The sequence below is a fragment of the Delphinapterus leucas genome, chromosome 2, assembly GCF_059928025.1.
Source record: "Delphinapterus leucas isolate spDelLeu-1000000601 "Yukka" chromosome 2, BTC_Dleu_Yukka2, whole genome shotgun sequence".
Taxonomy (NCBI): Eukaryota; Metazoa; Chordata; class Mammalia; order Artiodactyla; family Monodontidae; genus Delphinapterus; species Delphinapterus leucas.
The window spans coordinates 93,790,720-93,804,482 of NC_143130.1; the positions used below are offsets into that span (position 1 = coordinate 93,790,720).

At 42.8% G+C, this 13,763-nt stretch overlaps 2 protein-coding genes across 9 annotated transcripts in view; both read left to right on the top strand.

Annotated features, from left to right (window-relative positions):
• Positions 1 to 5,206, top strand: part of PATL2 (PAT1 homolog 2) — a 23,494-nt gene extending 18,288 nt beyond the window's left edge. The window contains exons 9-17 of one of the 2 annotated variants that reach the window (XM_089907280.1): positions 800 to 920; positions 1,018 to 1,115; positions 1,329 to 1,382; positions 1,473 to 1,600; positions 1,740 to 1,899; positions 2,405 to 2,545; positions 3,213 to 3,310; positions 3,875 to 4,024; positions 4,768 to 5,206. In XM_089907280.1, the coding sequence (XP_089763406.1) occupies positions 800 to 920; positions 1,018 to 1,115; positions 1,329 to 1,382; positions 1,473 to 1,600; positions 1,740 to 1,899; positions 2,405 to 2,545; positions 3,213 to 3,310; positions 3,875 to 4,024; positions 4,768 to 4,786 (969 nt within the window). In that variant the 3' untranslated portion in view covers positions 4,787 to 5,206. The remainder of the gene's footprint in view (positions 1 to 799; positions 921 to 1,017; positions 1,116 to 1,328; positions 1,383 to 1,472; positions 1,601 to 1,739; positions 1,900 to 2,404; positions 2,546 to 3,212; positions 3,311 to 3,874; positions 4,025 to 4,767) is intronic. The other variant, XM_089907281.1, reaches the window with a different exon arrangement.
• A 2,263-nt stretch (positions 5,207 to 7,469) lies between these two features.
• SPG11 (SPG11 vesicle trafficking associated, spatacsin) overlaps positions 7,470 to 13,763 on the top strand; it is a 76,376-nt gene continuing 70,082 nt past the window's right edge. For 2 of the 7 annotated variants that reach the window (XM_022587204.3, XM_022587203.3), the window contains exons 1-4: positions 7,474 to 7,788; positions 10,099 to 10,283; positions 11,146 to 11,370; positions 12,821 to 13,022. In XM_022587204.3, the coding sequence (XP_022442912.1) occupies positions 7,559 to 7,788; positions 10,099 to 10,283; positions 11,146 to 11,370; positions 12,821 to 13,022 (842 nt within the window). In that variant the 5' untranslated portion in view covers positions 7,474 to 7,558. Of the gene's footprint in view, positions 7,789 to 10,098; positions 10,284 to 11,145; positions 11,371 to 12,820; positions 13,023 to 13,763 lie in introns of all 7 variants that reach the window. The other 5 variants (XR_002646552.3, XM_089907279.1, XM_089907278.1 and 2 more) reach the window with 5 other exon arrangements.

Here is a 13,763-nt window from a genome sequence, read left to right on the forward strand (position 1 = left end):
CCTTTGTCCATGAGTTTTGGGTTGTCTAAGTTGTATTTCAATTTCTCTTCAACCTCCATGAGACCCCTACCGAGGTTTCCACCTTTATCTCCTTCCTATTGACATTACTTTCCTCCTTTACTTCCCACCAGCTTCAAAACCCTCTGCCTTCTGCCAGGATTGCTTGAATGTGATCATCTTCCACTCTTGACTTTTAGACATTGCTGTTCAATGAAGGAGCTGTATTTAAATTCTTGTTTGTCTCTCAGTCAGTGGCTTTATTTTAGTTCTGGATTTCACAGTCTTCCTTAAGATATTAGAGCTGCTGCACAAATCCTCACAAGCGTAGAACTGGCCTAGAGGCCAATTGAAGTAGTGTTCTCTCTGTACTTCAAGCTGCTGATTGGTCTTTGTACCATCAGATAACTGATTTTGGAGAGCACAGGTAGGATCACCAAATTAAAATGGGGAGGGGGAAGGATAGCGGTGTCCCATGTGTAACCTGGAATTAAGATTGCAGGAAGGTTGCAGACCCTGGGACACATTTGCTTCCTGGCTCTCTGCTTTGCTCTCTGCCTTTCCATCAGATCTGGTGGTGGTACTAGCTCTTCAAGTCCTTAGGATGGGGACCCTAAAACAGGTGGCATGAGGCCTAGCGTGCTTTAAGATGCATTATAGTGGCTACTATAAGGCCCTAAGGTGGCAGGAGCATTTCTGGAATGAATGCTGTAGGCAAGGGTATATTAAGAGGCTGCATTGCAGAGCCCTAACTCTAAGTTCAGCCAATGAGTACGCATTTGACTAATCCATGGACTCTCAGGAATATTATCAGAAACTAGAGAAGAAGCAGGCAGATGAAGAGCTGCTTGGGCGAAGGAGCAGGTTTGAGTCTTTCAAGCTGGTCACACCTTACATTCAGAAGGCGGAGGCTTATGAGTCAGGTAGGACTGGGGCTGACCTGCTGGGTTGGGGTGGACAGCCGGGTAGACACAGGTGGAAAGCAGAGGGGCATGTGCCTGTCTGACTCCTTCCATGCAGTGGTTCGAATCGAGGGTTCCCTGGGCCAGGTAGCTGTATCAACGTGTTTTAGCCCTCGCCGAGCTATTGATGCTGTGCCCCATGGAACTCAAGAGCAGGTAGGAGCATTATCTTCCTACAGCCTTTTTCTCTCCCCTGTTTTGGAGAAAGGTCTGGAACACTCTTATGCTTGAGTTCAGGTCGTGACCTAAGAGTGAGGAACAAGAGTGATCGGGCTTTGTGGTCTAGCCTTTCCAGATCACGTTCTAGCTCACCTAGGCTTGGGCTGCTGCTGTGGAGGTGTGGCTAACAGCCAGGGACTTTTTCTCTAGGAGACAGGAGCTGCAAGCAGTCAGAGGCTTCAGGTGTTGTACCGGATTGAGAAGGTGAGACATCAGCCTTAGCAGTGAATTCCTTACCTCCCTTGAGAACAGGATATACTCACATTGACCCCTTCTTCCTCTCTCCCCACCCAGCTGTTCCTTCAGTTACTAGAGATAGAGGAGGGCCAGAAGGATGGGCCCGCACAGCCCTGTGAGCAGCAGAGCAACCAGCTTGAGAAGCTCTTCCAGGCCTTAAAGACCCAGGAACAGAATAATCTGGAGTGAGTGTGGGAGGGTCACACCTCAGCCCAGGAAGGGACGGCTCAGCAAAGACAGTGGCTTAGCTTCTGCCTCTCCTTTCTGGCCTGTGGCCCTTTGCTCTATGCGGATCCCTGCAATGCTCTCCTATGTCACCTGTAGGGAGGCAGCGGATGGCTTCCTGCAGGTGCTCTCTGTGAGGAAGGGAAAGGCCCTAGTGGCCCGGCTGCTCCCCCTTCTGCCCCGAGATCGAACTGTCAGCCTTCTTCTGGCCATCACCCGCCATCTGCCCCTCCTTGTCAAGAGGGATGTGGCTGATCAGGTACTGTGGCATCGAGTGGAGGAGAGGACAGTTCTGTGGATGGGTTAGGAATGTTTACTCCTCCTCCTCTTCCCCTTCCTCCTCCTTCCAATCCCCTCCCCCAGAGAAGCCAGAGAATGTGCTGGGCAGTGAGGAGTGTTGACCCTGCTACCCTCAGGTGAGGGGGTTACAGAACAAACTACCACAGGAACAGCTGATCATCTTCAGGCAAATGAAGAAAGGAAAACCCACAGGCCTATGGTTACACAGGTGTGAATGTGCTCTGGATGTTGAGAAGCTCAGGGCCCCCTGATAAGTGGTGAGCCCCATAGCTACTTTGCTTAGGGAAGGCATCCTAGACAAGTGGGTATTGAAGGACCAGTGTTAGGGATGGAGACACCTGAGTGGTGATAGGCCTGGTAGGTCTGACCTGACCAGAAGGGGCCAGAGGCTGGTGAGCACGGAAAGAGACCAGAGGTGAAGTTGTCGAGGAGTCAGAGAGAGGCCCTTACTGACCTTCTTGCAGGCCCTGCAAACGTTATTCGAACCTCTGGGCAAATGTATCAGCCGCTTGACCTTCCATGAACTCCTCCAAGGACTTCAGGGACTCATGCTGCAACCACCCGGCTCCTCAGAGCGGCCAGTCACTGTGGTGCTGCAGAATCAGGTAACACGCGTGGGAGGCTTTTGTCTTTCCACAGGTGGCTCCGGGTACTATCTGGAATGGACCCAGGGTGGGGCTGCTTTTTTAACAAGCTCCCTGATGGTGGTGCTGCTATCACCTCTAGATCAGAAGTCACCAAACATTTTTGATAGTGAATCCCTTTTACCAGAAAACTGCTGAACTATACCACCTGTGTGTGTTTATAAATCATGTACGTGGAACACTATACTTACCTTAGGTACATAATAAATACAAGATGAGACTCTAGATGTGCAAGATCTCATATCTTCTAATAACCTAGTGGATTATCTTGTGAACCCCTCTAAAGATCTTTGCCTAAAGGAATGCCTCTTAAAATGGGCTCCACAGCCTACCCATGTCAGATTCCTGGGTCTGTTCCTGATCTATGGTCTCTGATTCCGGGAGTGGAGCCCACAAGTGTGCATTTCATCAACTCCCCAGAGGAATCTTTTGGACTATTCAGAGCAGTGGTTTCCTTGGAAAGGGCTCAGAGTTCTTGGCCAGCCAGTATAAAACTTGATGGGTTTATGGGTGTTGGACTCCATTTGTACCTGTGAACTTGCCCTCTTAGTTGGGAAATATCAGAGCCAGGGAAGCACTGAATGCCTAGGGTAAACTAACTTTACTCTGGATATTTTATCACTTGCAGTTTGGAATATCTTTGCTCTATGCCCTGCTAAGTCATGGGGAACAGCTGATATCCCTGGATTCTTCCCTAGAGGAACCCAGCAGTGACCACACAGCTTGGTAAGATCATAAAAGCCTTCTAAATACTATTTCAGTACCCTTGGGTTGTATAGGCTGAGCCAGATGAGATGTTTCCTGAGTGGTTTATTCAAGCACCAGGGAGGAGGTTGGACAGAGAAACAGAGTTGTAGCTGTTCTGCCCTTTTTTTTTTTTCTGTAGTGCCCTAGAGCATTGTCCCCCATGGAAGGCAGTGTAAGGTAGGCTCTAAAGCTTGTCCCTTTAATTACTCACAGACCTAGGTGTGAATTCTGCTTCTGTTACTTATCAGGAACATAACATTGGGGCACATTATTTTACTTTCCTTAGCCTGTTTCCTCATCTGTAAACTAGGGATCTAAGGATAAGGATACTAACCAGTTAGAGATCTAAAGATTAAATGAGATGGAAGATGTGTGTAAAGCACTAAACATTGCCTGGCACATACCAAATGTGCAAATGTTCTCTCAGTTGCTGGAGGTACAGAGGGTGATAGTGGTGGTAGAAAGACAATAAGAAACCTGGGCCCTGAGCCTATTTCCTGCGTGCATACAAAGATGCTGATGTATTACTTCTCTGCCCTCCAGGACAGACATGGTAGTTCTCACTGCCTGGGAGATAGCTCAGATGCCCACAGCCTCTCTGGCAGAACCCCTGGCCTTCCCCAGCAACCTTCTTCCTCTGTTCTGTCACCATGTGGACAAACAATTGGTACAGCAGCTGGAGGCTAGGATGGAGTAAGTGACTGTGGAAACAAGGTCATAGCCCCCTATTCAAGCCCAGACTAGGTTCTGTCACTTCTCTACTGCTTTATTTATTTATGTATTCATTTATTTTTGGCTGTGTTGGGTCTTCGTTTCTGTGCGAGGGCTTTCTCTAGTTGCAGCGAGCAGGGACCACTCTTCATCGCGGTGTGCGGGCCCCTCACTGTCGCGGCCTCTCTTGTTGTGGAGCACAGGCTCCAGACGCACAGGCTCAGTAGTTGTGGCTCACGGGCCCAGTTGCTCCGCGGCCTGTGGGATCTTCCCAGACCAGGGATTGAACCCGTGTCTCCTGCGTTGGTGGGCAGATTCTCAACCACTGCGCCACCAGGGAAGCCCTCTACTACTTTTAAATCGAGAGTAGGGAGGATAACTTGCTTTTAGAAGTATTTCTAGACATTGGTACTTACTGAGTAACCAGTCTGCTCCAAGTTAGGGTCGTGGGGCCTGTTTCTTCAGCCAAATCTTTCCATTTATTCCCAGGAACTTTGATTATTTATCATGCTAAGCTATCTGAGGGTAAGAACTAGTTTGAGAAGATGAACTTTTCATTAAAGAAGTATTTGAGGGACAACTCAAATGTAAATAAGATGTAAACATACAAACAACATGTAGGTCATCTCTCAGAACTTACCATCTGCTGGAAAGAGACATATTAATCACGTCACACAATATTTTAAAGGGAAGTTGTTTGGAGTTAACACCTCTTCTCTTTGTAGGTTTGCCTTGATCTACTGATCAGGTTGTTCCGGAATACGTATATGTGGGAAGAGTTTAACGATCAGACATTAGTTGTGTATGGGTTTTGCCTAAAGCGATCCAGAGAGTCTGAAGACAGTTGTATGCCTTGATATATTGGTGAACCCTGCCCAAAACCTTTTCTTATGCTTCAAAAACTATGAACTATGTGCCTAAAAAGGCATGGCAAAATGAGGTATAATTAAAAAGATAATAGAATGAAGCGTGGCAGTTTGTTTGTAAGTTAAGAAAACGGCTTTCATTATATCTCCTATGTGTGAAGCTTCAAGTGTCCTTAATGTAAGGGACAAGTCCTTGTTATGTCTAACAATAGACCTTGGAAACTGTTCCACTGTTGCCATTTTTTATAAGTAGCCCTAGCTGAGCTAAGAGTGTTTTATATAAATATTTCCTTTGAGATATGGGATGTTTGGTTTACTTTGACAAACAAGGTCATGCACTCATCAAAAAACACAAGAGTCCCTTTTATGAACCAGGTACCATTTTAGGTGGTTGAGAAACAGTGGTGACCAAGGAAAAGCCCCTGCTCTTCTGAAACTTACATTCTGATTGGACAGGGACTGACAGAAGACATCAAATAGTGATAAATACCACGGTGAAAACAAAACTGGGGGATGAGTGACTGGAGTGGAATGGAAGGCCTGTCAGTAGAGGTTACAATTAAGCTGGAATCAATGACAAGTATTCCATGCAGAGGCACTAGTGAGCACAAAGCCCCCAGAGTGAGAATGAACTTGGTGTGTTTCAGGAAAAGAAAGAAGGACAGTGTGGCTGAAGTATACAGGTAAGGGGGGAGGGCGATAAGGTAGGAGAGAGGTAAGCAGAGTACACATCTGTAAGCCATGGTTATTTTTTAAAGTCTGGATTTTTAACTGCTGGGAAGTCAGAATTTTAAACAGGGAAGTGACATACGTGATTTTGTTTTGAGAAGATCACTCTGACTGCAGATTGTTAGGGCAACAGGATAGAAAGCAGAGAAAAAAATGTTCAGAAGTTCTTTTTCCAAAGCTGGGGCAAGAATTGAAGAGCTTTAGGGAGAGAAAGAGAAGTTTGGAAAAGGTTTTGGAAGTAAGAGTTGACAGACATTGCTGATGGGCTGCATAAGGGTGGTGGTGAAGAATCCAGGATGACTCCCAGGCAGAGTGAATGGTGGGTGCCCTAGACTAACGTGGGGAACACATGAGGAAAAATGCATTGCAAAGGGTTATAATCAACATTTTAGACACTTTAATATGTCCTGTTAGAAATCCAAGTAGATATATCAAGTAGGTGAAGAGCAGTCTGGAGGTGAAGGAAAAGGTCAGGGATAAAGACACAAAAGTGGGAGTATCAGCACACAGATGTATTACAAGTTAGGAGTGAGGAAGAGATGATGTAGGAAGAAAAGCCAACATAGGGGACTGAGGAGGAGTTATCTGAAAAAAATAGGTTGAAAATTACGGAAGTGGTGCTACCAAAGTTGAAAAGAAAGTACTTTAAGAAAGGAGTGTGTGGGCTTCCCTGGTGGCGCAGTGGTTAAGAATCCACCTGCCAAGGCAGGGGGACACGGGTTCGAGCTCTGGTCCAGGAAGATCCCACACGCAGCAGAGCAGCTAAGCCCATGGGCCACAACTACTGAGCCTGTGTTCTAGAGCCTGCAAGCCACAGCTACTGAGCCCACGTGCCACAACTGAAGCCCGCACACCTAGAGCCGGTGCTCCGCAGCAAGAGAAGCCACTGCAGTGAGAGGACCCGGCTCACCGCAACTAAAGAAAGCCCACGCACAGTAACAAAGACCCATGCAGCCAAAAGTTAAATTTATATTTTTAAAAAAGAGTGTGGAATGAGGAGATGTGACAGAGGAGGGAGGCACTGACTACAGAAAGAGTCAATTTGGAATCTTCTGAAAGGGTAGCAGAGCAATTGGACAGTAGGTAGTAGTCTATGTAGGTTAAGGAACGATTTTCTTTTAAAGAGTGATATTACAGCATGCCTGCATGATAATGAAAGCACTGCCATAAAGTGGCCGGGGCGGGGAAGGGTGGAGAGTAATGAAGGCGAAGAAAGTTTACAAAGTCCTACAACAGGAGGAGGATGGGAATCAAAGCACAGACAAAGGAGGTGACCTTTGATAGCTGTGTGACGCCATCTGATTGTGGAAAGGTATGTGTTAAGAAAGGCACTGCTGTCCTTTAGGAGACCATTCCAAAATGCCTACTCCCCACCTCTTCTCGCCCCCTCTGCTGGCCGATCTTGGATTATACCTCCCAGAGGAAAGAGTAGTAGGAAACAGGAACTCTACCACTTCCACCCACTCTGTTCCCCTGGCTGTTACAATGGATATTATTTGATGTCAGCATCAAGTCAGCTCCCTCATCATGGATCGGTCAAATACCAAGGACGTTGCACCACTCAGGGCCTGTAAGCAAAAATAACAGCCCAATAAGAAAAGCGAAGAGTGGCAGGCACAGGCCTCCAATAGATAGGAGGCAGCAAGGGAAAGAAAGCAAAGGGTAATGCTACAGAGTGAGAACAGCTGCTACAGCCACCTTAAGCCGCTAATGGAGGCCCTCAACTCTCTCAGCAAACCGTGGGCTAGAAACAAAGGCAGCTGTGGCTTTGCTGGAGTGGGTGGTGCGGAGAACTTAACCGGGCAGACTACGTCAGCGCATATCTCCCCGCGGGAGTCACGAGACTGACAGCGGGTCGGCTACACTGCGCACGCGCAGGACACAGCGGGCCGTAGGGACCGGAAGGACCGGTGCGAGCGGGATGGCTGCAGACAAGGGGGCTGGAAGCGCTGAAGCCGTGGAGCGGGTTCTACCCGTGTTGTTGGTGCCGGTCCCCGCCGAGGCAACAGGGCGTCTGGGATCCCGGGCGCAGTTGCACAGGGAGCAGGAGGTTCTGGGGAGCCTGACGGCTGCAGGCAGCCTTCACGTGCTTCCCTTGGCGCCCGGCGGCCGGGGCGGGGGCGGCTGCCGCCTGGAAGGCCCTTTTCGGCAGTAAGTGCTGTGGCCGGGCCTGGCCTTGTGGAGGGAGTCTGCAGCCTTAGCTTGGCTGGCGCCTCTGCTCCCCTCCTACCTTGGAGGTAGCGGGAGAGGGATGACGGTGGAGGACAACGCCTCTAGAGGCAGGCCCGGTTCCTTCTCGGAACATTTTCCTCGGTTTGTCGCGTCCCTGCACCCATTTCCCTTTCCGGGTGGGTGGAGACAGTATCCAGATCCTCTCCGGACGTGGAGAACCTGTAATGAATCCCAGTTTGGACGCTTTTTAAATTCATTTAACACAGGTTGATTAATCGTCACTTTGCAGTGCCCCACGCCCATTTTCTTCAGTTAAATCTGTTAAAGATGCCAGCTGAGGGGCATCATCTCTCATTTGAATCATCCTGTTACCTTTTCCTTATCTCTGATACAGATAGCTGTTTCCTTCACATTTGGGCTTCCCCTCCCCTCCACCCCCCTTCAAGGACAGAGCCTGCGTTTTCTACGCACTTACTTGTGTATTCACTCAACAAATACTTATTTTGCGCTTTCTGTTCGTTACCTAGGAGCAGTGCCTAAAAGGTGTAATAAGACAGTTCTTACATGTGAGGTTGTATGGTTGGGAAGACAGAAAAGAAACAATTTCAATTATGTATTACTTTCCACATATGTAACTCTTACAGTTTACATCATTAAGTTTGAGAGTGCCTTCCGACGCTTTGGACTCTTTAATAACAAAACATTTTAGAAATGTTAACGATTTTGAGTAGCCACAGAGAAGCTCTGGAATATCCAGGTCCTATAAAAGTGCCTCACAGTAGAGATTCGTTTGTTCAATCACTGAATGTTTTAACCTGTTTTATGTTTGTCTTCTTTATTCCTGATCTCTAGTTGCTAGAAAAAGGAATCCCTCCTTACCATAAGTTAGTTGATTCAACAGTATTAAGTACCTGTGAACACGGCCATATAAGGAAAGGAATGAGGCAGAGAGAGAACCTCACAGAAGATAAGCAGAACAGACATAAAATAATGGGGGCTTTTGTAAGCTATAGCATGAAATTAGTGGGGGAGGATCAAGAAGGGCTACTTTTTAGTTTTTTTAGTTGAATTCAGTTAAAATAATTCGTAGGGTAAAAATAAGGACAAGTTTATAGTGTACGGAATTTGCTTCCTCCTTTTCTCAAAGTATGTATGGTCCTTTGTATGTTGTTGAAGTCACTGTACATTCTGTATTATGTTCACTGAAAATTCTCTTTCCACGTGGCAGTATAGTCCCATGTACTAATGATGTTACTGGTTTCACAGTATTCAGCCTTCTAAATATATCTTAATTTGTTTAACCTTTTTCATATTTGACATCAGATTTCAGTGTGAACAGTCAGGAATTGGCTGTTTATGAAACATCATTCTAGGTATAAAGACAGAAATATAAAATGTCAGTGTTTTTTTCTAATAATAACATAGGAGCACCAAGTCCACTGTTTTTAGATATAAAACTTACTACTTCTCTAGAAAAAAAGCTTTTTTTAAAAGAGGAAACTATCAGCATGGTAACCTCATCTCATTCCATTGCATTGTTTTCAGCATTGGGGCTCTCTTTTTTCTCTTTTAATGTAACTTGATTTTATTATTTAATTTGAAGCTGTAGCATCATTAGCCTCTTTCCATCCTTGTTAGTCATGTTGGTATGTTGACTTTACACTGCTTTAAATATTCTATAACTGCACTTAAATTGAAAATTTAGTTCCTCAGTTGCACTACCCACATTTCAAGTGCTCAGTAGCCACATGAGGTTGTTGGCTACTGTATTGGACTTTGCAAATGTGTAGAACACTTGCATCTCATGGAAAGTTTCGTTGGACAGAGCTGTTGTATAATATGCCAGTTTAGAGTCTTCAAAGTCTATAAATGCAAATAATCACTTTCTTTTTTTAAAGTTATTCAAAGCACTTATGTTAGCAAAACGTATTTTGTTAATTGTGAAGACCACCTCTTATAAATAATAGACATATTTGGTTGTTGAAACATATCCTTGATCATGACAGCTCCTTTAAACATACCATCAGTCCAGATTTAGGATGAAGGAAAAAAGCAGCCACCATTTCTTGCTCTTTGCCCCCTTTTCACACATGACTCCTATATTCTTGTGTTGCCCTCAAGGGGCTGGAAGTTCTAGAGCAGTTTATATTCCCTTAGGTTGTATATAGAAGTAATGCTATTAGGTGAACCAAAGAGTTGTTCTCTACTTCTTCTGTCCTACCTTCACCATTGTGGGTAAGTATTATTGTGGATATAGAATATAATAAATAGTCTAAACTTTTTCCTTAGGTTTGTATGGGAGGACTCTCATAACAGTGGGACACCAACAGACAAGCCCAGACTGCTTGCTCTTAGTGAAAATAATGCACTGTTCATCTGTGAATTTAATTTGAAAGATGGAAGATGTGATGCAACCATTTCATATAGCTATACTGAGGAGACATTGCAAAAGCTCGTTGAAGATCAAATTATCAGTAAGTATTTGCAGGTGGTCTTTTAGCATGTTTGAATTTGTGTATTACTATGTAATTTTATGTATTTCAGGAAAAGTCCTTATAGAGGTGAAGCCAGGGAGGGATATTTGTCCAGTACAGTAGGCACTAGCCACGTGAGGCTATTAAGCCCTTAATGTGCTTAGTATCAATTAATATGTCCTTTAAATGTCAAATGTTGATACATTCCAGATTTGAAGACTTGGTACTAAAAAAGTAAAATACCTCACTAATAGTTTTTGTATTACATGTTGATAATGATATTTTGAATATGAGGTAAATAATATATAATAAAATTAGTTTCACCTGTTTTCTTTTTTCAGTGCAGCTACTAGAAAATTTAAAATTACATGTGTGGCTCACTTTTGTGACTGACATTATATTTCTGTTGGATAATGTACTGGTCTAGACTGGTTACAGACCTGTTTGCTATGTCCCATCCTGAGGGATGCAGGGAACAGAAATCAAAGCACTCAGGCTTCTATTTTTAAGGCAGTTGCATTCTCGCTACCCTGATTATAAGGTTCCTTCTTTTCCTTTTAAAAAAAGAGTCTGTGATTGTTCTTATTTGGTCTCATGGGTAAGTAGGCTTTTTTGATCATCTTCTGGTGTGTTGTCACACTCTGGCTGTAAACAGAAGGCACAGAGACATTGTAGGCCATCTTTATTCAGTTCCTTACTTACCTTCCACTTGCTTAGGTGAGTTTGACCAATAATTGTCTAGAGTTGGACTAAGTTAAATGCTGATTCTTTTTTGTTTTACCTGTTTGTGTTAACAGAATCAAATTTACCAGTTGTAAAATTGTGACCAGTGAGTTTGACCTAATATCCTTTTGTTTTATAGGTATTTCCTTATTATCTTTGAGAATTCTGTCATTTCACAGTAACACATCATTATTGTTCATCAATGAATATATCATCCTGCACATTATATTTCCTGAAAGAGATGCTGAGATTAGGGTACTCAGCTGTTTCACATTATCCTTGCCTGCACAGGCAGTGGACAGGATTATTGACACACAGCTCTGCAGAGGAATTCTTTTTGTTTTGAGTCGTTTAGGCTGGATCTGTATCCTTGTTGGTAAAGATGTTGATGTGTGGGGGAGGAGAATACCTGGAAAAATGAGCCTTTTTATAGGCTTTTAGTTTTAGGGACTGGGCTGTAGGTAGCAAGATTAATTTTTCAGTAAAACTTTCAGGGAAAAAGATCTTCATGAACTTAAAATACTCAAACTACATTGCTTTATATTCCATTCAAATATTTTTCAGTTTATAAATCATAATCATCTTGTCCAACTTATTTATGTTGTTTTAAAATTGTATATGTTCTGCATTACCCATTTATTTAAAATATACTTATTAAATATCTACTTTATGCTTGTTCCAGGAGAGATTTAGATGACTGCTTATGATATGATACACACATTTTCATGTGTGAATATAACCTATCTCTTATCGTCTCTGATGATGATTCCGTCATATTAGGGAATCAAATGGTTTGCATAACTGTTTGAAATTTGTTTTTGGAAAACTATCACAGATTTTCTGTCTTTAGCAGATTCATAGGTCACCAGCAAAATTATTTTGAAGATTATTTGAAGAACGACCCGTTATGTGTTTTTGGAACTTTCATTTCTGCATTAAAGAAGTAATTTTTCTATTTTACATGTATCATAGCCTGTGTTAAAATTTATTTTGTAAAAATTGTTATAGCATATTGGATTAACCTCATTTTTGCTGCCAGGTTACAGAACTGAGCTGTCCGACATGGTAGGCAGTAGGCATAATGTGGCTGTTGAACACTTGAAATTTTTTGGCTAGTGTGACTGAGGAACTGAATTCTTAATTGTATTTAATTACTTTAGATTTAAAGTCTGATGCTTGATTGAGTTATTGGAGAACTCTTGAGTATGTTTGGAACAACTCTGGCTGTTCCAAGTTCTTAAATATAAATTTTTGAAGTCTAAATACAGACCAGATATTTCCAGTGAAAATTTAATTGTCCAAATTGAGATGTGCTATAAGTATAAAATAACTAGGGTTGAACACTTATGTGAAAAAGATGTAAAATATCTCAATTTTTTTATATTGATTACATATAGAGATGATATTTTGGATATACTAGGTTAAATGAAACGTTCTTAAAATTAGGTTCACTGGTTTCTTTTTACTTTTTTAATAAGGCTGCTAGAAAATTTACAGTGACAAATGTGCCTCGCGTTGTTTCTTTTGGACAGCACTGTTGTAGAACACTAGTGGAAAATATTATTGTTGTCTCAGGGCCTGGCACAGAGTGGAGATTCAACAAGTATTGTTGAGTGAACTCTCTATCAGGTTGTTTATTGGTTCCCCAACTTCGTAGTCACCTGGTTAATATGATGGGATTTTTAGTGTCCGTCTTCCTTCTATTATTATTCCTACAAGGTTGGAGCAGTGAAGTCTATAACTCTTATTTCGTCCTGTGTTTTAAATGGTTAGGCATACTTAAGACTGACGTTTTCTTTAACTCTAACTCAAAGACATTTTTGACACTGTGGATGGTAGACATGTAGCTCATGTGGATTTGGCACTTCCTCAAGAAGATATGTATAATGAGCAGCAACAAGAGCCAGCCAAGAGTTCTTCCTTTACTTCATTGAAAGTGTCTCAAGACCTGGATGTTGTAGTGATTGTCAGCTCCTCCAACACTGCAATTGCTCTTAACTTAAATTTGTATTTCAGGTATGTAGATTACTTCCTTCTCTGATTTCAGGTAAATAATTAGAGCCATAAGAGGTTAAAAATGTACTTGTTAGCTTCTTTTTATTCTTTTAACCAGTTTTTTCCCCTCTATTTGCTTGATCACGTTCTAGCTACTACCTAGTGAGCTTGTAACTATATAAAAGTATGTACAAGTGACCACTGGCTACCTTTTTATTTCTGGATACATATCCAAGTTTGATTTTGATTTATGTTTATTATTATTATATATGGCTTATATCATCATAAATGAAAAGTAACCAAGCACAATTTTAAAAGCCCTTAGCTATTATACATTATCTACTCACTTCTTCTCAATACTAGAGTAGAAGAAAAATGGGATTTACCCTGTGTTAGAATTGTGTCTTACGTGGGTTAGGGTCCTGGCTGCCTAGGGGATCACTTTTCACTTAAGGACTTTGACAAGATGTATTAACTGTGCTTTCTCCATTTTAGGATTTCCTCAGGTGCTTCCTTTTGAGGGCCCACACACTTCCTAAATATATTAGTGAAAATTGAGTATTTCTTTGCGTAGCTTTTTGATTTAGAAATTCTAATTGCTTCTGATTTTATAATGTTTGAAAGGAATATGCGTGTATGTGAATGTGCATACACACACACACACACACACACACACACACACACACACCACCCTGTTTATTGAAACTTGCAAGTAGGGTAATCCACATTTATGACTTTCAGTATTAAGGGACATTTCAAACC